Consider the following 27,223-nt stretch of genomic DNA (forward strand, 5'->3'; position numbering starts at 1 on the left):
TTTCTTTTCCTCCCCTAATAGCAAAATATATTTTAACTGCTGTAATACAATAGATTATAAACAGCTCTTGTACGTGACAGAACATGTACAGGTTGCATCGTGGAACGGCTGGTGCCAGCGCCAGGGCCAATGTTGGGGTGTCCCCTGCCACAGCCAAGGAAGGGCCACCATGGCTGGGGGCACCAGGAGAAGGGATGAGCTGAGGCTGGCTTGGAGGTCTGCAGGGAGCTGGTTTTGATGCTGTAGAGCACAGGAACTCTTGGAATCTGCTGTCCCACTCTGGCACATCTGCATTCAGAAGCGGGAGCTCAACCAGTTCAGTTTGCCTTCAGCAGGTGGGCCAGGTGCACTCCATGCAATATTGAACAAATCCAGCAGGAATCCCTCCAGCTCCCACCACAGCACACACTGTACTTGGACGGCTGTCACAGGAGAGCACAGAGCTCACAGCTCAGAATGCTTCACCCCCAAGGCTGGCAGCCACACACCCCGACAGAAAGGACAGACTAGGCATGAGGGTTCCACAGAGCTTTGGTCTTCCCAGGAAGAAATTGTTTTCTGCATGAAAACCAGGAGGCATTTTGATGGAGTAACACTGATTTTCGTGAGGTTATTGAGCAAGGAGCTGCAGCTGTCCTGGCTGCCATTCCAAAGCTGGAGGATTCCCACCTCACAACTAAGGGAGTTACCATGGAAGCAAGCTGCACAATTCTTGTGTTGGAAAGAACCACAGAAAACAGTATATATTATATTACATTACATTAAGAGCTTGTAATGGGCAGGTTGGGAACCTTCACATCCTCACCACTGACCAGAACATTGTACTGCTCTGGTCAAGTGCTCTGGCACTTGCAGTCTAAGAAACTCAAATGTGCTATAATTGACTTTTAATTAAATAAGCAACGTGCAAAAGACTTAGTGTTTCCCCTCCAGCACTCGTGAGAAAAATGAAAATAAGCCCACATTCAAAAGCAATTTAAAAAACCCACAAAATTGAAAGTAATCCAAATTGTTAATGCCCTGACAGCACGGTTGCCAGATGCCTTGATCTACAAGGCTGAAAAACCTCAACTTGTCAAAAACTAAGACTAGTTCCAACAGCTGAGCATCCCTTTCTGGTTGCCTTTTGCTTGCCCTCAGGCTTCAAACAGTGATGATGCTGACACAGTAAATGCTGATATTCCTTCTGGGCATAAGACAGTGCCACGTGTGAGGGAAACACCACAACAGGGCACAAAGTGCCATCATCCTTTGGTCTCTTTTTGAGAACACTGAAACTGTATCAAGACCTGCCACGCTATCAAGATGGCAAACCAAGTCCCTAAATCCATCCCCACCTCTGAGTGCAGATACCCCATAAGTGTTTTTAGCACCAAACGAAAAAGAATTGGACTGAATCTCATCCTGTACCAAGGAGGTGACAAAACTGTTTGGCCAAAGGGTGTTTTTTTTGTATTTCTGACTGTTTTTTCAATAAGGAAGCTTAGTTGTTCCAGAACTTCTGTTATTTCCTCCCACAAAAGGTATGGTGAAAGATTTCAGATTACTCAATCTGAATGATGATAAAGTAATTAGTTTAATTCTCAGGATTTTATATATGAATACTGCCAAATCTGAGCATATAGTTCCTCTGAAATTACTTCAATGGTTTCATCAAACAATTTTTAGCAGGAGGTGTTTTCAGAGGAGAACCTCACACAGAAACACTATTTGGCAAATTTGACCTGGGACAATGTCCTTTCTGAAGAGCTTGGTTCCTTCTTACTGAAGACTTGGAAGAGTTGAAGTATTCCCTAGATTTCATGAAGTTACTTCTGACTGAGGTTAGTGAAAGCAGAAGCACAAAGGAGAGTCTGAAGTGGCTTGGGAGACAAGCCCATCAATGGTCCCAATACTGCTGGTATGAAATACACAGGGCTGTAGGTAGTAAGGAAATGACATTTTCTGATAACATTTGAGTAATTCTAAAATATTTATCACCAAAGTTCTGGTATCTCTGTCAGGTGGCCCTTTTCACCAAAGTTAAGACATGCCCATCAGGTGACCCCATCTCCAATAATCGGAGCTACAGTTCCAGTAAAACTGGAGTCATCTGTACCCAGACACTCTGGAAGTTCCCTGTTCTGTTTAGCACCTGACAGAACAAGGGAGCTGAAGGAACTCTGACTGATAAAATTGCTATGGAAACACCAAACTCACACAAAGCCCCTGCCTTATTTGGTGTGTGTGGGAAGATGTGCTACCTCTTCACCAAGAGGGCAGTACCCAGGAAGCTGATCTCCACCTGAAGCCCCCTCTGATGTCAGGACAGACACAGGCAGGTGACAAAGGCGCTCTGGGCCAATCCTCATTCCCCAGCAGCATTAGAAACTTCTCCAATCCACATGGGCAAGGTGTGCTGGCACATTGAACTGCACGTGGCCATTTGAAACAAGATCATGCTCTGTACCTGTAAAGTTGATCCCATTTTCTTACAGTTGGGTCATAGTATTTCAAGTTTTTCTTAGTAAAGAAACCCTTAACAACCTGTATACCTTAAAGCACCTGCCAAATTAAAGCAAAAGCTCTTTTACAAGTTAATCATGTTAAAAGAACTGATTACCTAGAGCAGGAGAAAGGAAGAGCAAAAAGAAAAAGTACTCCTCAAGTCACAAGGGCCTTCAGAGAACAAAAATGCTGTAAGGCAGCTGGGAACTAAATGAATACAGAGAAAACAAAATTTTGGTGTAAAAGGTCATATGAAGACTGCACACACCATGCCCTGCTTCTGAACCTGACTCAGCACAGTGACAATCCCTCTTCCTCCACCCATTTTATATCTGTTGGCAACCAACATACACAGGATGCAGTTTGAAGCCAGCCAGGAAAACTTTGGCCATCTTCAGAGCAAGGATGCAAACACCCTGTTGCTCTGCCACTTGTCCATGTCACAGGGGCAGGCAGGATCATGAAGAACAGAAGTTTTGTAGACATCCCGTTACCAAAAAGGAGAAAAAAATTGCAAAGGCATGGCTAAGAAAGATGGACGGATACCAACAATGAGCTACCAGCAAATCTGACTCAGCTTGCCCAGAAAAGCAGCAATTTGGGGGGACTCCTGGATGAGTAGGATTCCAGTAGACTCCACCTTCAGCTCAATGTTTTACTGGCATGGAAATGGCTCAAAGTGGGACAGCATGTAATAGATGCTGCCTTTGAAGTCTGTTGCAATCCAGGTCAACTGGCTTGCTCCAGCAATGTTTAAAAAAATTACAGTTTCTCCCCAATAATCAGGAGGCACAACTTCCCTTAGAAAAAGTCTGTAGTAAGTTAGATCATTGGTCCAAAGACTTGGAGGACACCTCTGTTTTTCTGTGATGACATGGCCAGAGCACCCCATTTTCACATCTTCATATGACACGACCACGAGCGTGGCTTTAAATAGTCCAGGAATGTGGGCTGCAAAACATGGAGAGGGAGTAAATTAGTCACAGGCTAACAGCACCAGCTGTGGTACGAGCTGCTGAAGTCAAACTTCTCTAACAGGAAAGATCAAACCACATTTCTGCATCCTACAACCCTGTTCCTGCCCACACTAAGCAGTGCCTGGAAGTGTAAGTAGAGCCACAAGTTCTGTTACATCAGGTAAATACTGTGCCTAGTAGCCTGTTGTATCAAGGAGCCAAGTAATTTATGACGGCAAACTCTTAACTGAGGAGAATCAAACTTAAAATAGAGGCTGCCAAAGGATACCTTTGCTTAAAACTGAAATCAACTGGGACAGCAGGAAGTTTTATCTAGAACAGAATCTGGTACCATGAAAATGAGTTGGAGAAAACACTACCAAAACCTCAAACTATCTACAGGTAACCACGTACCACCACCACCCACTCTAGCCTGGGAGAGGCTCAAATGGACCAGTTTTTGTGGGTCTTCTACAAAAGTTTCTCCTGACTTCACTGGCCAAGTACTGCAGTTCCATTGCCACAGCCTAAATGAGGTTGAGCATATCCTCAGAAATGGGGTAACACCACCCTCAGTCTCAAGGAGTGAAATACTACAGAAGAAGCACTACTGAAAACACTTCTGTTAGGCAGCCTCTAGGCTAAGTAACTCCTAAGGAATGGATGTAGCACACTGCTAAAAGGGCTTGTGCCATTTATCTTCCATTCCTCCTGCACAGCAAGGCAGGACAGCCACTCCCACAGCTGGTTATCCCATGGGAAGGGCCAGGCACTCACATTTTCCGTGGGGCAGTACTGGCGGGCATACCACTCCTGGCTGTAGAGGCAGATGATGACACCTTGGCCCAGGAAGAGGGAAGTCCACATGATCACATTCCAGAAGGGCCCTTTCCGACGGTCATTCAGGGTAAAGTTGAAGACCACTGAAAAGGGAGAAATGAGAAGCATTATTCAGAAACAAACTTGAGATTCAAGAATCAAAGATCAACTAATTGTCCTGGATCTTTCCCCCCTTTCACTTCATCTCTGGAGCAACAAGGCTACTGCATGAAAATCTGATTATGCTTGGAATAATGGAGAAAATACTCTGAGCTGATTCTGACATTTACTTCCAGTAAGTTTGCCCACAAGTTGGCTCGGTGTATGCCCCAGGGATCAACATTATCTGTGCTACACTGGTCATCAAGGCATGGCAGGGGTGGCCCACAGCTTATTAGAGCCCTCTAACTCAAAACACAAAAAGAAATGCAAGAGCTCTGACTTCTAAATGGGCTCTTCCTCACTGCAGTAGTGAAGTAATAGTTGCCTTATACTGTGATCTTACAGAGGAAGACTGTCAAGCTGCTGACACACAGCCATTCAACTACAGCTTGGCAAAGAGGAAGCAGTGCTGTTAAACTCTGTGCAGTGTCTGCAGTATACACTGCAGGAACAGCAGAGTATCACACAGATCTCTCTTCCTTGCCACCAAGACCTTGCTCACCTAAGCCCCAGGCTTCCAAGTCCTCTGTGTGTACATAGGTGTGCATCTACTGAGCTGCAAAAATCCATTGACAAAGCTTGGACTCACAATTGCAACCCTTGGGCAACAATACTGAGTATTAGTGCTGAAGGAACAGCTGGCATCATAGCATAAAGCACGCTTCTCTTAAAAAAGCCACAAATCCCACAGCCACTCCCACACTCTCTTCCTTGGAACTTACCTCCAAAGCATGAAAACAGGCAGAAGAGAACTGGATAGAAGAAGCCAAAGCAGATGCTGAGGACATACTCGTGTACAGCAGCTGACACGGTGAAGACAGACAGCATGGCTGCTGCTCTGAATTTCTTACCAAAAAACTGGGAGAGAGAAGAATGCCAAGTATTAGGAGCTACTCTGCTGTGGTTTTTGTTTGATTGTTGCAACACACTGGATTTTCTTCCCTGTGCTAGGAAGACTCTCCTCCAGGCAAGAGGCACATATGAAATGCTAAGTGCCTTACAGAGCACCTTGGGGTTTAGGTGTTTCTCTTCAGGTGTATTTCTGGTTCCCTGCATCAGTACTTGTGCTGAGCCCACTCATTAAATACCTACCACAGCTCATGGAAACATAAGTTCTGACTGCTGAGGAAGTCCCTGCATTCCTACATCTCAGCCCCACGTTTTGCACACATTCACGACTTGGAAATGAACAGTGGATCTCTCTGAAAGCACTGTGGCTCCCCACAACAGCTGATGTGAAACATTTTTGTGCTTCTAAACAGACAGGGATGCTGCATCTTGACAAATGTACCATTTTGCCCAGTAGCTGAATGTTTAATTAACAAAAGAAAACATCTGTTTGTTACTCACCCAAAGGAAGTCCCTGTAGGCATAGTAATAGAGCCAGTCATGTACTACCACGTTCCAGGTTCTGTAGTAGTTTGCATAGGATGTGGAATTCCACCAGTCCTGAAAGCACAATTGAAAGACTGTAAATCTAATTAACTATAAAATATTCTAGAGGGCTTTTCTAGGATATCAAATTAAAAATTATTGATCAAAATAATACCAAGCTACAATAATAATTTGACCAAGCTTTCCATCACACTTTGGACATTCTACTTGGAGTATCAAGGTCTGGTTTTATCCCACACTGCAGTGGCTGATGTAATAAAAGAACAAAAAGAGGGCTAATGCAGGTATTGGGTAGGTCTGGTGGGTGCTTCTGTTTGTGCACAGGGTGTTTCACCTTAAAGCAACTCAGACTGCCAAGCAGAAATCAGATCTGTTCTACAGCACAGCAACAAACTTAAGCCTTAACAGCATAAACCAAGCAAAATTCCATGGTTGCTTTGTTTGGTAAAACAATATTCAGTTTCCTCCTTTTTTTTCTTTCACTATGACAATGACTTTCAGAAGCTTTATAAACTACAGCTCCTGCTTCTCACCTTGTAGAACATCCTGTCTGCAAAGCGCAGCATCTCAGCGAATGCGTTGAGCCAACAGTGAAGGAATGCAAAGAACACCAGGAAGAGAATCAGTACACCTGGAAAAAAGGGACATCCGTGCCAGTCTTGCAGTGTTGGCTCTCAGCCACAAGCAAGAGCACCTAACAAAGTCATAAACTGTTCTTTTAGGCACTGACACAGATGAGCTCTACTGTTTTGTACACGTGGCACAACAATATTTCAGTTTTTCACCACACCAGGCCCTGCTCGCCCTAGAGGGCGACAGCAAGGCTGCCCCAGAGCCTGCAACTTGATTTAAAGACAGTTAAATTTAATCCCAGCTTTTATTTTGTATTGCTGATTTTGAAGTTTTACCCCTTAATAATGCAGTCTGCCCACAAGATTTTTGTTGATCTCTGCCTGTCATGAATGCAACTCAAATGAAGCACTTCTCCCTTCCACCTCTTCCACGGAGATAAAAGTCACTCCACATGGATCTAGGCCTTACCTGGCAGGATGGAGTTGAAGATACAGAGGACCAGCCCTCGAAGGTTGAAGGTTTCCTGACTACTGTTACGAAACTGGGGAATGCAGAGTCTCACAAAGATGTAGTAGGCATAGAAAAGTGAACCAAGCACCTGGAACAAAAATACCCTCAAAACCTGACTTCATAACAGGAATGCACAATTAACACTTCACCACTTGCCAGCTCTAGGAGAGAACAGAAGCTGCCAACACAAGTCAAAATAATTTATTTTACACTGCTGCCAATAAACCTCCCTGAGAATCCAGGCAGAAAGAAAGCCACAGCAATCCCTGGAGCACCCTGATAAGTCAGCAGCAAAATCAACTTTTCTACTACAGCAGCTGTCAGTTTTTCCCAGTCCTATCAACTCACATTTTGACACAAAAAATCCATGCCACTGCCAAAGTGGGGAAAGTACCCCTGATCTACAACCAAGGGCAGAAGTAATTGAAAAATACTTACTGTAGTTAAATCTAGTATTAAAGCTTATTTTTATTTTATTCCAAAGGAGATGCTTACAGCCCAAAGCACCTCAGGGTTTCTCTGGCACATGGACTGATGTTGTGGATGTTGAGGTCAAAATGCCAGTCAGTGCTGAAATACTCTGATGTAAGGCAGGTGTGTGCTCTGTCATCCTCTTTGTCCAGCAGCATGCAGCCAAAGGCCTGATCATGCTGCCTTTTTTTTTTTTTTTTTTAATTGTTTTGCTCTTTCAACCATAAATGCATTGTGTGACAGCAAAGGTTTCAGTCACACAAATCCATTACTTGGAAACACATCCACAAGAAGCTACTGAAGCTCACAGCCACAAATGTGAGAAACCAGTCAACCCTGAACTCAAACAAGCACTGAGGATTTGGACTCCAGGCCTCATGATTTCAAAATTGCTCTGAATATCTGCAGAGAGGAAGCTGTGCCAGTGCACTACAATCAGGCTGAAGAAAGAGGGCATGGGTGTTGCTCTACAAACACACACAGAGTCTCTTTTTTATCTGGAGGCTTGTTTAAGCAAAGAATTTAAATTTTTTTCTTTCTTGTGCAGCAAGATCACAGTTTATTTGTTAGTCACTGGAAAGTATTCTTCATTGGTAAGCCCATGCCAGGCAGTGATTTAATGGCAAAGAGAGAGCTGTTGAGCAACACATCTTAGATGATCTCTACAAGTGTATTCTGCAGAAAGCTGCACCACTCACCTGTGCAAACTTGGTAGCTACATAGCCCCATCTTATTGTGGGATTCCTAGGAAAAAGAACAGGATATCACAGCTAAATAGGACCTCAAAGCAGCAAACCCCTCACTTCAATTACTTGAAGGATTTTACAATTTTATTGACTATTCTCTGGGGAAAAAAAAAGGCTTTTGAATTCCAGAATTCTTAATTTCCTGACATCCAAGGGATGTCTGCCCAAATTGCTGATTCCTTGCCTTCAACTACAGCAGAACTCCAGCAATTCCATAAATGGGAAGGTATCTGGAGGGCAGCACTGTACAGTTCTGTAGGAGGTGGGGTCTCCTGACAGCTGTGTGAAGGACTGCTGGCTTCACACTGCCAAAGTGCAACCCAGCAATGTGCAGAAGAGTTTGGGAGTTCCCACTACTCAGGGCTTCAGCCTCAAACTCAGAGACAGGGCTGCTTATTAGCACCACATAAAACACACAGGTTCCTATTGCAGGAACTGTCTAGCACTACATAATCTGTAGCAAGTTCTTAATTAGTTTAACTTCAAGTGAGTTTACTAGAGAAACAAAAGCAGAACTCTGTGAGCAAGTCTTGCCCTTGCCAGCTTAACCACATCTTTATGAAAGCTCTAACTCATAAATTGATCACACCCAGGGGTGCTGAACGTTGGCTTCAGTTTTCAGAGTACTTTAGTTTTGCTGTTGCTCACATTACCTGGGATAGCTGTCTCTGTAGATGAGGGTGGGAGCAAAGAGGAAATACAGGTACTGAGAAATTCTGGGAATATGTACTGTGCCTGGGAAGAGGGAATGAAAAACAAAATAACATTCTGCAGTTTTTTCACTGCCAGTTCAGTTTCCCCAGTACCCTTTCACAAAACAGAACCCTTCTCACCTCAGAAACCTCAGTCAGGAACTAAAGGCATGGGATTGGCAGAGAATAAAACAAACTTGACCTTTCAGGTGGTGTGTACGAGGGACAGTTAACAAGTGAGGGTAACCAACTATCTGCTAACACCTTGGTATCACATTTCCTTTCCTATCAACACGTGGGTCCAGTCCAGTCAGCTCTAGCATGCCTTGCTTAAAAGGCCTTTTGTTCTGTGATCACTGTCACTTCAACTAGAGCACTGAACTGGAGGTCTGCAGGCAACATCTAGATACTTGTTACTCCTAACAGCAGAAATAGGGAATCCTCGAGAACATGTACTCAAGATCCAGAGAGGATTTAGACCTGAACAAGAGTCTAGCTTGTTGTCTAATACAACTGAATACAAATGAAAAGGTTCAGGCTGAAATTATGATGCAAAACCTTCAACCTGCCTATTCAAATCCCACCTCTCCAGCTCATGAGGGCAGCTCAAAGCAAAGGAAAGAAAGCTAGAGCTGGCTAGGTAAAATGAAGCAGGGCAAGTTACTCACCAGGCTTGTCCTTCACTGAGGAGAGGACTCTGGGTACATTCTCCCGGATGAAGGAATGACCCTTCATAACAAGACGAACCTGGCAAGGCCAAGAGAAGAACAGCTTAGTGCTCTCATTTTCACAACTTTCCAGTGAAGACTGGATCAAACATTTTTCACCAACACCTTCAGCATCTTTACTTCTTTCCCATTTAGCCCTTTTACAAGGAAAGGGTTGCTTCCTCTGCCCACAAGCCTGTTTAACTGACATGAATTCCAAATTTTGCAAGGGGAAACATGCAGCAGCAACCATGGCTCAGGAGAGTCAAAATACATCTCAGGATGCAGGACCACCACATACAGGAGCACTCTGAATAACACCAGCAAGTCACTAATCAGCTAACATTTAAGTTAAAATTGAAGGGAAACCCCTCTCCATTTCAGCAGGCCAGAATGTTTCAAAGTCTAGATGACTCCTTGAAGTTACTTGTGTTGTACAGCAATGCTCAATACCTGGGTATAAGGTGGTGCCCCACATAAATAGCCCACAACTGTCAAGCAGGTTTTTCTTTTAATTCAGTTTTAATACTGAAGAACCAAAAGTAGGGCCAGTCCAAACTTAACTCTTAAAACTCATCCCTGACCATCCTTATTTTAACCTGATGGTCTGACCAGACCTCCACTCTTTCCCTGCCACAAAAAAAAAATTCCACTTCCAAATAAGTTCTGATTACAGAGACAAGACATTTGCTTCTTGAGAACAGAAGCACCAACAGGAACCACTTCTTGACCATGTTTTTGGGTTTTGCTTTTGGGTTTTGTTTTTCAAAGAGGAATGTTACAGCTTCCTTGTGCACTATGGCACAACATGTTCTTAAAATTGGTTTTAAGCACTTAGCATCCACAAGACAACCAGAAATAAATGGAATTTCAGTAAAATGCACAGTAAAATCTTAAATACTGGAAACAAGTGGTTTCCAGATCAAAATGAAGTTTATTCTCTACTCTTTCTTATTAGATTTGCTGGATGTAACTGTCCAAGTCTCAGAGATACTGCATCCACAGCCTTGGCTTAATTTAATGAATAAAAGCAACATTTGACTCCTTCAGGAAAAAGGACCCTTTCCACTTTGAAGATAAAATTCAATGTATCCTGGGATAGAGAGGATACAGGGACTTACCTGTTCCAGTATTACAATGAAGCGGGAAGCTGGAGGCAGGGCATAGGCTACAGCAACATAGGTTGGTCCAAGGCCAAGCCCAGCTATTTGGAAGAGTGTGAACAACATCCCATAGAAGAAAGAGTGGACTCCACGATGGGAAGAACTGGAATAGCCTTGGGCCCACCAGACAAAAAGATTGTATGGAACAACTACTGTGGCACTGAACATGCACAGCCAGGTACAGAAGACAACTGGGAACTTTCCAAAAACGAAGACCAGGAGATCAAATCCAAGGACCAGCCTAGAAGGCACAAGGAAAGCGACAAATTTTGAGCATCCATTCTTTAATTAGAAATACTTCTACTCCACTAAGTGGCTACAAAACACAAAGCTTCCAGATCATAACTGTTTGACAGTCTGGATAGAAGTGATTGTGGCAATTTCAGCTCAGGGCTATCTGTGGCAGCTTCAAGTGGCCACCCTCAAGTATGCCAGAAAATAAGGACTGATGCCATCAGTACTGCCAGGCACAGCTTACCTTCAAATCCCACTCATCTCTAAGATCAGCATGTGCTTTAAGAGTAGGCTCAAGCTCATCCCTCCTAAGAACAAGCATGTGACTGAACAATCCACTGCTGAAACAGGGTCCATGAAAGCTTTTGGGGAACACTCCCACAACATCATCACTACTACACCGAGACTCAGTTCTTCCCAGGGGTTTAAGCCTAAAGAGGCTTTCTCCCTGCCTCTGTAGGCATAGGGTATTTTAACATCCAGCACTCAAATATAGTTTAATCGTTTTTTTTGAGCATTCCACATGGATTCAGTTTAGAAGCTGCCGAAAAGGCACAGGGTCATTAGAAGGTCAGTCCAAATATGACCTACTGGTGTGCATCAGGTGCTTGAATACAGTAATCAAGCTTAAAACATAAGGACATAAACAAAAGGCTGATCAACTTTACTGCCTCTCACACCCATCAGAGCTTATTCCTACAAGAAACAGCAGCTCCTCTAAACTAAGACCAGAGAAGGTGACAGTACAGAATAGATCAGCAAAAGTTATTCCTTCTCAGGTGGAGGCTCAATTGCATACTGGATCCAAATTATCAGATCTAGCTAAAACCACAGATATTATTTTTAAAGTAATCAGGGTATCCAGCCCTAGCTGATTTTAAGATAAATACCCATTCTCCCCCAATGTCCATACACTACTAAGTTAGGATCAGCTAAACAACATTCAATAGCACATGTGCCTATTCTTATACCCAGACTAAAGGCACGATGGTTAAAATCAAGATACAGCTCTGGTTTTGTACACTGAAAAGCAGATAATCAGCAAGATAAACATGTAATCCTACTTGTGTACATGAGATACAGCATGCCAAAATACTACTTAAGCAACAAGTAAATGTGAGGAAAGCAGTCTTTCACAATTTTGTTCACAACTGGCTACCTGCAAAGCACTATCTTGGCAGAGGCTCTGCCAACATCCTTGGGATTTTTCCCCAGGAAAAACAAAGTTCTATTTTTATTTAAGTACAAGTACAGTGTTCCAGAACTGTCATTTTTAAACAGAGGAAGGACTGCTGAAGTATTTGAAGTTTTTCTAAGCAGAGTCCTTCTTCAAGCAACATAAGCAGCTGAAAGCTGCTGTCTCGTTAAAGATACTCAACTGAAGTATTCCACATTCCCTTTCGCCAGCCTCGTGATGAACTAAGCACGTTAGGCTGAGCTGTGTGGCCACAACTCTCACGTAACACATCAGTTAGCAGTGTTTTCCTAACATCCAGCTTGCCAATTTGAAATGCTCATACCCTCTTAGCAGGAATTCCAGCACATATTCTAAGCATGCCAAGTTGAAACCCACATTTCCAACAACACCCCAAGAAGGATTCCTCCTTCTTTTTGCATCTTTCTGCAGCTCCATGTGCATCTGGCACTCTGGAAGAGCTACTCCCAGCCCTTATCCCTTTCTTTCCAGGGCATTCTTACCTTCCTTCATCAATGAAGTCTACTAGAAGTGTACTGAGGATGAAGACAATGAGAAGAGCGATGAACATGTGGTAGATTGTCCTGATGTGACTCACTTCAAACAGCTCACTAAGGGAGAGACCAGAGTTAAGGTACAGCTGGGCTGCCACAGACACTTCCTCAGCTTATCCTCAGACAAAAGATAATTCGCCATGATCCCAGTGGTGCTTATCCTCAGACAAAGCATAATTAGCCATGATCCCAGTGGTACTGAGAGGGCTGTAATTAAGATTTATATTTGCATGATGTAGTACAGATATTTTAGAAAGAGAGAAGTTTGAACAGATTAATCCCCATGGATTTGAACATAAGACTGTGGGTGGTGGCAGGGAAAGTACCTCAAAGCAAAAGCTCAGTTTGCTATCAAGGGTATTTTCAGAGAATTTGATGAAATTACTTTGATGATATTAAGTTACTCACTCCAAGAGAGACCTCCTGGCAGTAAAGATTTTACCGTGTTCCGGAGGGGCCCTTGAATTTCTGCAAACAAAGAAGAGAACATTTGAGACAAAAAGGGAAATAAAACTTCCAGGAAACAACCTTGTTATGTCAACAGCTTAAAAGGGACTTACTTGGCTTTGTGCAGTTCCTTCTCTGCACAGGAAGCTGGGAAAAGGGAAGCTGGAGACGAGGAATCCAGGAGAGCCGATTTTGCCACCAAACTGTTCACAAATTCTGTGAAGTGGCTGTCCACCTCCTTCATGAAAGCTGGCTTCAGTTGCTGACAGAGTAAAAACACAGCAATAAACTCTTTAACTTACTGAATACAATTTCATAGAACATTTATATTCCTTTTTTATCCTGGAGCAGGACAGAGCAAGGCATCAAGATAACATTTCTGTACCATGTGCCAACAACTGGGGCCTACTTGGATAAGACCACGGCTTATACTGACCTGTTCACACGTCAGGCCAGAGAATTTTGAATAACATTTATCTTCTCCATCAAATTCAACACAGAATTGCTCTGACCTTTTAGAAGACTATCAGACCTCTGAGAATTTAGCTCCTTCATGTTTAGTCCTCAAACACTAAATGTGATGAGCCTAATGATGAAGCTGAGAGCCAACCCCTGAGCTCCTGAACACTGCCAGACAACCATCATCTTCAGCACAGGCAAAAGGCACATTTCAAGAAATTATTTAAAATCTAATTGCACATTATGTTTTGTTTTCTAAATGCAAGTGTTTACTAGCCATGTCTGTCTGACCATCCTTTGCTTGGGATTTTTCCAGTTTGCCTCCAGATTCAAGGTGCAAGACTTCCTAATGATAATTACATATCATTTCATCTGCTCTTCCTACTGGTCAGCTGCTCAAGAAACACATATGTTTCCCAGATCAGAATTCCTAACTCCTATCTACTGTCTTATCTTGAAGGTTGAAAAGGAAAAGAACTGTTTTCAAGGTTGCTGGAGAAGAGGGGTGTGTGGAGACCTCACAGCACTTGCCAGGGTCTGAAGGGGACCTACCGGGAAGTCAGAGATGGACTCCTCATGATAACTATAGTGACAGGACAAGGGGAAATGGCTTCAAACTGGCTGAAGGTAGGTTTAAATCAGATGTTAGGAAAAAATTCTTCCCTATGAGGGTGGTGAGGCCCTGGCACAGAGAAGCTGTGGCTGCCCCTGGAAGCATCTAAAGCCAGGCTGGATGGGGCTCTGAGCAATCTGGTCTAGTGGAAGGCATTGCTGCCCATGGCAGGGAATGGGATGAACTTTAAGGTCCTTTCCAACTCAAACTATTCCATGATCCTATAAAATACATGAACAGATGATGTATTCTTACAAAACGCTCCTATTTAATGTGACAACAGCCAAGTAGGTTTAACTGGCAGAAAATACAAGACAATCTGAAGTGATACCACATACAAGCAGAAGACCCTGAAGTTGCAATGGATTAGAACGCTACATTCCAGAGAGAATCTTCAACCTTCGAGATAAGAAAGTAGATAGGAGTTAGATCATTCCAGGTCCAGAGAGATCTCTTGAAACAAAAGCTGCAGTAGGAGAAGGAGCAGATTATTATTTAACTTCAAAAAAAAAAAATTTCTCCTGTTTGGCCACTTCCAGAATAGACTAAATAAGCTTCACCAGTGCTTAACAAAATTCTTAGGATCTGGCTACTTTTTTTAGATACTGCTTTCCTGGGACGCAGAGGATTGTCTCTACAAGAGATATGAACTTGTTCCTTTAAAATCAGGAGGAAAGAAAAACAAAAAACCCAACAAATATTGAGTACTTGTGAATATAACCTGTAACAGAAAACTCTGGTGGTCTCTGGTACGGCCTGATTTTACAGCATACATGCACATATCTCTATGAAAAAGTCAAATAGAAATTCCTACTTCTGTTGGAGCACTCAAATTTCTATGCTAAACAAAGCACTATTCATTCCCATGAAAACACCTTTTTTTTTTCTTTTTTTTTTTAATATTGTCTCCTTTTTTTTCAGCCTAATCTCTCCTCAAGTGAGGATTTAGCAAGTGATATTTCCTTAAAGTACCTCTTCCTTTTGGCTGGTACTCAGCTGAGATTGCCTCTCCTCACACAGCCCTCCAGGGCTGATACCAACACATGCAGGTGTTTGGATTGGCAGAGCAGGACATAAGTTTTTAATAGATTAAATATAATACAAACCAGAGTACAGACCCTACAGCAATTGTAACTAACTGTAATTACAAACCAAAAACCCTCAAAGCTATGCCATCAAAAGCAGAAGCTGGCCAATAATAAAAAATTGATGACACATCAGAGAAAGCTGAGGGAAGTGACCCTTACTTATAAAGTTGCAACATTTTCCCAGAACTTCACTCATTCTAACAGATTTAGTAATTTTTGTCACTGACATGTGACAACACCCAGCCCTGACCTAGGGACAGAACACACCATTCTCAACCATGTTTAGAATGAATAAAATTAGACTTTTAGACTGCAGATGCTTGAAGGCCTCCTATGCAGCTCCTACAAATCCCATTTCCATCTTGATCAGGCTTTTCATAAGCCAAGCATTTGCCTAGAATTTAGATACCTGTCACAGAAAAGGTAAACCGCAATCCAAGTCTCTGTTCAGTGGTTCCCACAGCAAAAGGGCCCAGCACTTAAATTCTCAGGTATTTGCAGTAGGGTGTATTTTTTCCCCCTCAGCCTTGAGGCACCTGAAACAAATCTGCAAGCTGCATAACTCAAAGCTTAAAACCTGAACTCCCTGAGTTTTGGGAGAAACTTCAGCAATTAAAACACCACTGGTTTTCTAGGATTTTCTTTGTGGGCAAGAAATCAGGTTTTCTATGAATTGTCTCTCAAAGCTGGTGACCAGAAAAAAAAAACAAAAAAAAAACAAGAGACACTCCTGAAGAAAGAAATCCAAGGTCAAGTTGTCCCCTTGCAACCAGCTAGTGCTCCCTGGAACTTCCAAAGCTACTTGTGCTTTACAGTGAAAGCCTTCTCCTGCAAACACCCACTGCAAACAAAGTGATTAACGATTGTTTGTCTGCACAGAAGTTACCAGGCTTGATCTCCTGTTCTCAGGAAGAATAAACAGGATAAGACAACATCCAAAATAAAATTCTAAGCTGACTACCCTTCTAAAGGGCTGAGTTTTAGGAATTTTAGCAAAAAAAGCAGCGTTTTGCAAAAGACCATTTAAATACACTTTAGTTATACCTATTATAAATTACACATCACCTATAGAGGCAGGGAGAAAAAGGGAAAAAGAAAAAAAAAAAAGAGTGAAACTCCTTTTAGAAACTCAGGAAAATATCTTACAAATGCCAAGGTACTTTTCTCTGCCCTCTAAGTATCCACTCCCTACTATTTATGTCAAGATGGCACAATTAGATTACTTCAGATTTACCACAGAATTTTCTGCAATAAAATTATGCAAGAGTGCAGGGCAATTCGCCCTGAAGGACACAGGTGCCACAAAACAATGGTTAACAAAGAGGGTGCAGTTCATCCTTAGCCAATTTCATTTAATTTGGGCATAAATCACCATAATATAATCTAAGACAAAGACAGCCCACACAGATGCAGATGGTGCCAGAAATACCCAGTGCTATTTTCTTTGAGGATATTGTTCACTGACAAAAAGAATGAGACCAAAGCTCAAGGAAGGTTATCTCCACAGCCAGGGCAGCAGAAGCTGTGGGATGCAGGCTCCATGCTGCCCTTTATTCAATGGACAGCAGGACACAGAGCATTTTAAAGGCTCAATATGCAAGCAGGGTGGCTAATCATCACACCGCCAAAAGTTAGTGGTAAGGCAATTTCCATTTTATTTACAGGTCTCAAAGTTCATTCTTATCTTTGGACTTCAACCTATTGGGGTCAAGTAAGACAGAACCTCATTACATAACGCTACCCCTCTTGTGCAAAGTGGGAGAGAGAAAGAGGGCTGCGGAAAAGTCACTGCACTCGAGCTAGGATTGAATAGGGCTATTTGTGTTCCAGGGCTAGTGACTCTCCAAAAGACTTCCAGGGTCAACTGTCTTGCTCCCCAACACAAGCAATTATTGTGTTTACCTCAGCTTCTGCTATGAGCTGCATTTTCCTCGTTATCACATGGTCGACATCAACCCAGCCTATGGAAGGAAAGCAAATATTGAATGTTTTTAATTGCATGTCTGAAAACATAACAAGCACGGCATACAGTAGTTCAGACACTGATTTTTCAGTAGCATTTCTAATAGGTCCCACTAAATTCAAATCAAAGCTGCAGGAAGTTCATAAACTATGACCACCTATCTTAGGATCACAGCAATGTAAGGCAGTCAACAGCTGAGAACATGCTGGATTTTAATTTTCATCAGCAACTCTGCAAATCTTTCCAAGGTCCTTAAACATATTCAGCCTTGAAGCAGCAATCAGAATGACCCTCAGAAGGTCATTTCCAAGTGTGCTCATTTTTTATCAGGGTTTTATCTTAACCAGACATAAGGTTAGTTTGTCTGGAGGCCTCTACATTGCCAACAGACAAGGCAGTCAGTCACAGCTATTAGTAAAATACCATGATCAACTCTAAGACAGGCTGAATGGCAAGTTGGGCAGTTATCCTGGCTATTCCCACTCCTTATATCCCCCAGGAGAAGTGCTAGATATCAATGTAACTGTAGTTCTTAACATGTTTCACTGTTTAAGTAAACAGTCAGGTGTAACACGCCATCAATATAATCTGACTTTTGTCATTACTAACACCATTGGCCAATAGGTAAAGCCTCAAAAGCCACCTTTCTTTCCCATTAAAAACTACACATCTGAGATTCCTCTGTGACATCAAGAGGAACAACACCCACAGGTCAGACATTTCGGACCAGCTGTGACAAGCACCTGCTGGTGTTTCACTTCTCCAATAACAACAATACAGAAGATAAAGTTACTTTTGTTAAAACAGAGAGTCTTGCACATGAAGGAAAATTAAGATTGAAGCAGCAGCATCCATCCCCCTAAAACACCAGTCAGAATGAAAAGATAGCAGCAAACCTCGCCTTGTTCATATCCTTTGGCATTTATAGCTACAGCACCACCTTACACACCAACACACAGCCAGCATTACAACTTGCATGTTTGGTTTCTAAGACAACATTACCACTTCTAGAAAAAGAAGGTACTGAAGTGATTCCCTAATAAGATTCCAGAGAAGCATGAGCCAACAGATTTGCTGTAGAGGTGCCAAAGTTGTGCTGCTGTGAGACAAGAAAACAAGACTGATAGCACTATTACGGTGCATAACGTGGCCTCCTTGTATGAGCACAGCCTCTACACAAAATGCAGTTTCATTTTCAGAGCAGGAAGTGCTTCTGTGATGCTCAGGAGTCTCAGTCAGCCTGTTTGAACAACTCATTTTAAGTATTTTAGGTAGATCTGCTTCAGAGGTAACTCCAATTCCAGTACTGGAAAAGAGTACAACACGAGGAATGTTATCTTCAGCACAGACATGCTCAATTGTTAGTATTCATTTCCCTTCCCACTGATCAAGCAGGAATTTTGATTTTTGTCTGTCTGCAGGAATTTTGATTTTTTTTCTATCTGCTACACAAGCTGTAGACTTAAGGACAGACCAACAACAACTGCCTATTACTTAGCAGACTTCTAATGTAACAACAAACAAGGAAACTGCTTAACACCATTGATTTTGGCTGCATCCAAGATCCATTTTTACAAAAATAGAACTACTGGTTGCTAAGCATCTCACCTCCAAGAGAAAAAAAACCTCAAACACTTCAGCATTTAAGCTCATTGTGCTGTTACATTTGCAGAACAGCAGCAGTTTGGAAAACAATCTGAGAAGAATGTGAGATACCCTTAACCCGCTCAGCTCATGCACTTTGCTGGTCTCAAACAGATACTCCCCCAGCACTTTTAAGAAATATAAGTTAAGTTGTTCTACAAGCAGCAGAACTGCATCCCCTTCAGATGTTCTCAGTGGCTCTACTCCCTCACTGTGCCACTCCACAGCTGTATTCCTGGCCCACTCCTTCTATTATTACCATGGGAAGAACCACCTTGTGCTGACCTGCTAGAAAGCAAAACAGAGCTGCTGAGCTCAAAGAACAACTAACCTTGTCCTTGAAAAAAGCTGAGAATTTGTGTCCCTTGCCCAGCTGCCAATCTTCAAGATGATATCAAGTTTGCTTGAGGCCACCCAACAACAGCCAAAGAGGACAGGACACATGGGACTTAAAGAATTGCATTATCTCCTTTTCAAGATAAGCTAAAAATAAAATACCAGTTCTTTGACCATATATTTCCTGTCAGATCTTGCCTTTGAAGCCTCAGTCATTAAAAACTCACATTAAAAACTACCCAGTCATGGCTCTTTTTAGACATAAAACAGCCTTTTAGACTACAAGGCCTTAAAATTTGGTATAGGTTTACATATGCCAAATATCCAGCTTTAGTGGTTGTACAAGAAATGAGGACAGTCTCCGACCTGCTGATGCTGTAATTGCTAAACTGGAATTTGAAGTGTCCTCCTGTCACTTTAGTTGCCCTCATACTAGTGTGCATGCACGCAAAAGGTTAGAAACATAGGATCTTTTCATAGGTTTTAAAATCAAGATCTACATGGCTTCAGTCTAAGCAACTCATATGACAAAGTAAACTCACCTGTGAACTTGTCTTTCTGAACACAAAATCCTCTGTAGAAGAAAACTCACCCCAAACCAACCCATTCTGCTGTATTGCATCACCCCATAAAGCCAGCTGTGTCACAAGGCAGATACCAGAGAACAAGCACATCATCTTTAATCGCTCATCTTCCCTTGCACAAGACATTTATGTTCTGTCAGGTCACTGGAGAAGAGATTCATCACATGATTTTGAGTCTAAAAGGAAATGTGCACTGCTGAGAAACCCAAATCTTCACTTTCCTTTTACCCTGCAAATGAAACTTGGATCCCTCTGTATCACTTTGGGGTTGCAACAGCATTACAGAAAAATGGACTCGAGGCTCCAACCATACGAGGAGGCACATCTTTGCATTTAAAAGAAGTTGAGATATGACTTAAGAAGACAGAAAATACATTTAAAGTCATGAGAAAGTTGTCTTGAAGACTAGTATGAAATAGTGGCCAATTTCAGAGGAGGTTTAATCAGGGCTTGCTTTGAAAGAACTTGGTTCACAGGGAGAAATTTTTATTTAATGGCATTGGGTTCCCTTCCCATCAGCGAGAGCATTAACAAGATCTTTAGAGGACCATGGTCTTGGGCTTGATCCTTTTAGAATGTGACTCCTCTGTACAGACCAAATGCCAAACAGGCTCAAAAGTCAGAAGAAACAATTAATGAACAATTTTAATTGTAAGCTTTGTTTCCCTCTGAAAACCAAGCCAATAAAAAAATTCACCTGAAGATTGAGAAAGCCTCTTAATTGTTGAGAAGTTGAGCAACTGTAGTTTCACAAGACTGTCAAAATACCTCTTCTAAAGGATCTTGTTGTCCCTTTTTCAACCCACTCTTGCACATGTTACAGATAAATGACATTTGAAATGGGTAGAGAATCACTCATGATGTTTGGGCTGCAGCTTGGGATCCAAAAAAAACCAGCTTTGTTACTTCTTGATAAGACAGTTTTCCATTCAAGAGGTTAAAACAACACAGGCAGAAGGACTTCTTTACTGTCAGTCACCTGAATTTAAAGACTCCCCCTCTAAAAACACTGAAGATGTTATCTATCAGAAGCAAAGCAACATTAAAGCCAATCTAGTGCAAGGCTACTGTAAAGGGGAGGAGTTCCATATTGCTACAATGCAACACACATTATTAATTTGATGCTAATGAGCCCTTATTCTTATATATAGTAATTTATCTGGCCACACAGCAAATAGAGGCAAGTTATGATTAGACTCAGCTGATCTGTTTAAAGATTTCACAGCCCATAGGTCACTGCACTTGAGCTGGGCAAGTATTTGGCTTAAGAAGTCAGTTCTGCAGGGCCATGGAACCCAAACAGCCTCTTCACTAGCAGGAAGGAACACCAACATTCTCTACATTATGCTACCATGTCCATAGGCTCTTCACAAGAAACTGCTGAGCCTTCACCCAACCCACAGGGTCCAAAACATGATACCCCCCAGAATTACCAGAATCCACCTAGACAAAACAGCTTTTTGATCTATCTCTCAGAAACACATCCCAGATACTCAATTCAAGAAGCTTAATCTGCAAGAAGCCTGTTGAAACACTGAACACTCATTGCTGTGAGTCATACAGCAAAGGCTAAATCTTTCCAAATTGATCCCTGCTGGAGAGCTCTCTCCTCCTCCATCCCTCTGTAGGCACACAATTTGTGCATCACCATGAACTTTTGCACCAGGGATGATCGATAGTAACCTCTCCACTGGAAGATAACAGCCTCTTTCTAAGATCAGCACTACCAGTCAGGCTTACTCACACCAGATATGCCACATAGCTTGTTTGCAGATCAGCCTCCAGAGACACTTCCAGTCCTTCCCTGATTTCTGGGCAAACAAGAACAGATTCCAAACCCACCATTTTACTGCTCTGAATGGACTATCTGAGCATTTTAGAGGCATTCATGTGTACACTTATGATCCACATCCTCTCTACCCTTTTAAGATCTGTCCATGCAGTTTCTGTTAGGCTTATTCCAGGTGACTGGTACAGTCTGATACCAATATCCCATTAGGCAGAACAGTTTTATATTTCTCTATGTATCTCCTGCTGAAAACACATAAGACTAATCTTATTACAGAAGCCTGGCTTTTGACAGGGGATTATTGCCACCTAGATCATCTGCTGACTCTAAGCCAGGACCAAATTAGTTGTTTAATTACAACACCGGACCTAATTCAAAGAAGAGAAGTGATGTATAAGACTGAAGTTGAGCTACTCTGTCAAAGTGAAACTGCAGGCTGAATAATTACAATACAGAAACAAATCAAGGCACAGAAGAAATCTTATGGCAATCTCTAAGTTATGAATATTTCCACACTTCTATAAAATTGGGCACCTGAGTAAAAACCATTTGATCTTAGAACCCAAACAATCAGACAGCCTTCAGAAACACTGCAGAGTCAAGAAAAAAAAAATAACCTCAACTGCACAAATGGAAGAGTCAGACCTACTGTAGCTCTAAAGCCAATACATGTGTTAAAATTATTCCTCTAAGCAATTTCAGATCAGCCAAATGGATTTAAGTTTTAATGAAGAAAGGATTAAGGGCTCAAAAGTTTCTGTAGAAACTTCACACACTTCTGGAAACAAGTCAGTTGGCCCTCAACACCTCAACCCTTACTGTAGAAAGGAGATTGTGTTTGCTATAATCAGAGAGGATCAAGAATGGGCAATCACATTAATGGTTTCGTTTTTCTACAGCAATAACTGCCACAAACTGTACAGAAGTAAATATTGTAGCATTTCTTGGCCTGGCTAGAATCCCTTAACTGCAACAAACATGCATTTTGTCTAAATTCATCACAACACCCAGCATTAAGTTGACACAATACAAAAAAGCTGTTGCCAGACAGCAGATCATTAGCCTCACACTGCCTTTGTGCACATCAGCACATCTAGCCTTAGAAACAGGTATTCAGGAGAGAATGGCCAGGACAAAAGAAAGAGAAAAACATCTGTGCCTGCTTCTTCTGAGAAATTCTCCCACCTCAGCCATGAAAGTCCTACCTAGTTACACAGGCACCCTGGACTACATGAAGAGGCCACTGTCTGCAACTCATGAACAGCTTCATAAATCTTCAACCTTTGGGTCACAGAGCTGCTGATTTTACTCCCCTGTACAGAGGAATTCCTGACCAGAGGGATGCATCTTTCTCCCATGCCTCAAGGCATCAGATTCATGCCTTCTACCTCCCTGTGTTATTCCTGTTGTCATCAACACTGAGCTGAGCAAAGCAGCACTTTGTGACACCTCTGCTAAACTGGCAGCAACCTTGGCAGGTAAGATGCACACAACTCTTGATTGATTAACCAGGATTCCTCCCTGCTGTCCTTCACTGCAGTTTGTATGGGATTAAAACCACACTGCAGTGTTCCAAGCCAACCCACCAGGCACACTGACACTTTCAAGAGATCTACCCCAGATGTTTGTTTGCTACACACTCACAGTATCTCACCTGCAGTGAGGTTTTGCCACATCTCGGAGGTGTTAAAATGAACGGCCTGTAAAGACAGACACACCCACCCATCAAGTCCTAATTATCACTGCTCTATTTATTACTTGCCCTTTATTCATTACAATTAAGGAGTTTCCACACACTGAAAGGTTTAAGTGGTAGAACTCTACTCCCAAACCCAGCATCACTAGATTCCAATAGACACCAACTCCCTGGAATTTTCTAATACAATCCCATTTGATCCAATTAAAATTACTGTGCCACCGACATCTTAAAACCCCAGTTCTCCAAGCAGTTTGTGGGATGGCTTTGTCTCCAAAGCATTTGACTTTCATAAGAAACCTGACTTGTCCTGAACTTAAACTTGCTCCAACTTCCATTTCAGTTGAAAGAAGTCCTACTGAAATAGTGATGAAATCCAGAAGCGTATCAGTGAGAATTATCTCCTTGAGTCACTGGCACCAGGGTTTTGGATCTTGTACTCACATGGCACATTGTGATAAACTACTTTAGCTTTTTGCTAAATCTGTCTCACAAAGAGAAAGGAAACAAGCTGCAGTTTCATCTGCAACCTCCCTATCACCGGGCTGGAGCGTGGTACAGCATAAACCAGGAATTAGAGAGGTCACAGAGTCCACAGGAAAAACCACTCATGGTGCCACACAACTGTTCCTGCAACCCAAGGAAAAGGGCATGGCAGCAGTGATCCTTCCACAAAGCCAACTTAAAGCCACTTAACTTGGAAGCTGACCACAAAACAAATGAACACAGGCACAATTGTTTATTGTTCAGTTTGCTGGTAGCCAGGACTGAATCTGAATAAAAGGGAGCTGTCCTGACATGAACAGAATCCCAGAGCAGCAGAGAATCATTCTCTGGGGCATCCTACCTCCACCTGTCTGTCAGGTGGGCACACCACCTTAGCATGGTGTGTTAAAGACCATTTTCTTCCATCTTGAGAAGTCACATACCTAAAGGTTGTAAAGGAGGCGAGATGAAGTCCCAGAAAAAGCATTTACCAGGATTACTCAAAAGTGTTGCCAGGAGGCATTTGCACCATTTACAGCATTAATGAATCTCTTCCTCCTGTGACAATTAATCACTGTTTTAGATCCCTGCAAGCATTGCAGTGCACAGCTCCTGCGGGAAAGCTCTGCAGAACAGCACCCCAGACAACCCACACCTGCTGAAGGGGTGCAGCTGGGACACAGGGACCTCCACCTTCAGCCCTCCCAGAGACAGAAAAACAGAAATGAAGGTGCAAAGAGGCAGAGCCGTGAGTAGAAAGAGCACTTTAAAGGTGATCACATGCCAGAGACGCAACCAGTGCTGAGCCACTGGGTCTCACCATTGCTTGAGTTTTGAAAGGACCTCTCACTCTCAGGTCTTCTCTCTGTTTCTTCATTCTCAGGGGTCTTGCAGGTTGCAGTGGAGCCAGACTGGCGTTTCCTTACACAATCATCACCTGCCATGGTTACCTAGCTAGAGCAGAAAAGAAATAATTAATGACAAAAATCTCATTTATTGTTCAATAATATATTTACATAGCTGTTTTTATACTGAAGTTAGATTTTCTTCCCTTCATTATGAATTCAGAGGGAGGATAGAGGAAATTCAGCACACACTTGAATTAGTAATTTACTGTTGATCACACTTCCTTTCCCTTACTACAAGCAGGACAGGAACAAGTAACCAAGTAAGTTCCTCTACCACAACCAAAACATCTCCCCACACCATCCTGTCTTCCCTACAGACTTTATAACTACTTAAAACAACTTAAGCTTTTGCAAAATCTTTAAAATGACAAAAAAGCCTTTGCAATTCTTTCTGACAGCCAGATGGACATCAAGACTTGTCTCCTGTAAGATGTGGCAGGTTCAATTTGTGGAATCACCAGCAATACTGGACCTGAGCCAAGCCCCTTGTCAAGTTCTCAGCTGCTGCTGCAGGAGCAGCTTCCTCAATGGATCCTTGCGTTCTGCTTGGCCAGACAACAGTTGTGTTGCAAACCAAGGGAAAACAGGAAGAGAATCAGGTTTGAACCACAGCACTTTCAATGACAAAAGTCACTGCTGGAGACAGAGCTGCCACCAGGGAATACCTGAAGCACCACATGCAGCATGAAAACAAAATTCTCAGCTAATGAGAGAAGTGAACAAGGAGATTCTAATTTGGTCACAAAGTGCTATCCCAGAACACTCCACAAAATTCAACGCAAGAATCACTTGGAGATGTAGCTACAGCCAGGGACAATTTGCACATTTTTTCCAGAAAACCTCACAGGCATGTATGTAAGCACATTTTCAAGCCTGATATATATTTTCATCTTGGCACAAACTCTGCAGCAGATGTGTTTAGCTGCTAGTGAACAGCATACGTGCACCAGCACAGATGAGCTCTTACAGGCAGACCAGGAAAACTCAGGAACTGGTGAAAAAACTAATTAAGGATGGATTTCCTCAGAATAAGGAGGCTGGCCCATCTGCAAAAGGGAAATAAAACTATGACCAGAGGTTTTCAGAACTTCCTGTGTTTGTCCCTCTAGGAGAGTCTCCTATTTTTCTTTCAGGCTACACAGCATACAGGGGACAAACACCATCCACCACCAAACAAAAAATTAATAAATGGGTGAGGTTTCCAGCTCAGAGGACCAGAAGTTTAACTCTTGTCTCAGGACACTTTTCGCCTTCTTCAAGAGGTTAGGAAGGCACTCATTGGTGCAGAGTGGTTACAGTATCTTACTGAAAGGTTAACAGAAAGGAACTAAAACTAACCAGTCTTGGGGTGGGGGGAAGAAAACTCAAGTGTAGCATGAAATAAAAATTAAAAGAATTAACTTAAAGAGTTAATAACTCAGGCTAAGTTATTACAGCACAGCCTTTTTCTCACCGAAACACGAAGTCGGCTAGGGGAAATCTATGAAAACAAACATTTTCCAAGGCTAGTTCCCATATGAACAGAGTACCTAAGCAATTATCAGCTCATCAGAGCCTAAAGAGGGCATCAGCCCTTCCCTCCCATCTCTGCTAGAATCTAAACATTCATGGCACAATGCCAGGATAACTCCAAGATGTTCACCACCCCACTCACAAGAGGAAATCGCTCCTCACAAATTAGTGAACAGTCACTCCCTTCACCCCACTCTGAGGACATCCACAACTGCAGATGAAGTTTGTAGAGCTACAGACCCATTAACAGATTTCCTAGCGGAAATCGCCTCTGATTTCACTGGTACTTGATTTACTGTACTCGTAAAGGGCCAAGAGACCTTGAGCTTCTTCGTCTTCCCTTGTGGCAAACCGGCAATGAATTAGAAGATGCCTTGGGAGAAAAGCAACACTTTCCAGGAAGTTCATCTTCGCATTTCAAAAGACTCAGTATGGAACAGCTAAGAATCGTAGAATGGTTTAGGCTGGAAGGGACCTTAAAGACCACTTAATTGCACTCTCCTGCCTCCAATACTAATCACACTAAATAGCAACATCATCCCAAAAACTTTCAGCTCTCTGAAGTTTTCCTTCGACTCTTGGCCCTCGGGCATAGCAGACCCGGACCCTCGGTACCTGCAGAGCGAACCAGACAGGGACCAAAACAAAAGTTAAGGTCACTCCACAAACCAAAGTTAAGGTCATTCCACAGCTCATCCGCAACGCGCACAACACTCAGCAGGAAAAGGCTTTTTAGCCGAAGCCTGAGGATATCGCTGGGAGCTGCCCAAAGCGCTGCCGAGGCTCCGAGCCAGCCCCTGCTCCGCTACCTCCCCGCACACCCCCGCGCCTCCGCCGAGCCCCAGCCCCGAGCCGGCTGCGGGAGCCGCTTCCTGCGGGGTCGGGACGGCGCGGACACGTTCCCGGGGCCGGTGCCGCGGTCGGGGCAGCCCGCGCAGCGTCACCTCAGGGGCAGCCGAGCCGCTGCCTGCTCCGCGCGCCGCTGCCGCCCGCTCCTCCCGCCGCGGCCTCTTCCCGGGGCTCGCGCACGTCAC

General features: G+C 42.9%; 1 protein-coding gene across 5 annotated transcripts; it reads right to left on the bottom strand.

Annotated features, from left to right (window-relative positions):
* SOAT1 (sterol O-acyltransferase 1) lies at positions 1 to 27,223 on the bottom strand. 5 transcript variants are annotated; one of them, XM_088060532.1, is made up of 16 exons: positions 27,134 to 27,223; positions 24,590 to 24,723; positions 17,174 to 17,232; positions 13,225 to 13,373; positions 13,073 to 13,132; positions 12,614 to 12,721; positions 10,640 to 10,922; positions 9,480 to 9,558; positions 8,773 to 8,854; positions 8,072 to 8,117; positions 6,861 to 6,990; positions 6,353 to 6,450; positions 5,775 to 5,873; positions 5,147 to 5,282; positions 4,221 to 4,366; positions 1 to 3,438 (listed from the first exon to the last, which is right to left on the bottom strand). In XM_088060532.1, the coding sequence occupies exons 2-16, from the start codon at positions 24,711 to 24,713 to the stop codon at positions 3,382 to 3,384; spliced, it is 1,656 nt and encodes a 551-aa protein (XP_087916658.1). In that variant the 5' UTR covers positions 24,714 to 24,723; positions 27,134 to 27,223; the 3' UTR covers positions 1 to 3,381. The 5 variants fall into 5 exon arrangements, with proteins under 5 accessions (XP_087916658.1, XP_014113066.1, XP_014113065.1 ...); XM_014257591.2 differs by having other exon boundaries at positions 24,590 to 24,719; positions 27,134 to 27,197; XM_014257590.2 differs by lacking the exon at positions 27,134 to 27,223 and adding an exon at positions 26,805 to 27,013.

This window comes from Pseudopodoces humilis, chromosome 10 (genome assembly GCF_049639895.1).
Source record: "Pseudopodoces humilis isolate 2021_Gansu_Grassland_sample_001 chromosome 10, ASM4963989v1, whole genome shotgun sequence".
Classification (NCBI taxonomy): domain Eukaryota; kingdom Metazoa; phylum Chordata; class Aves; order Passeriformes; family Paridae; genus Pseudopodoces; species Pseudopodoces humilis.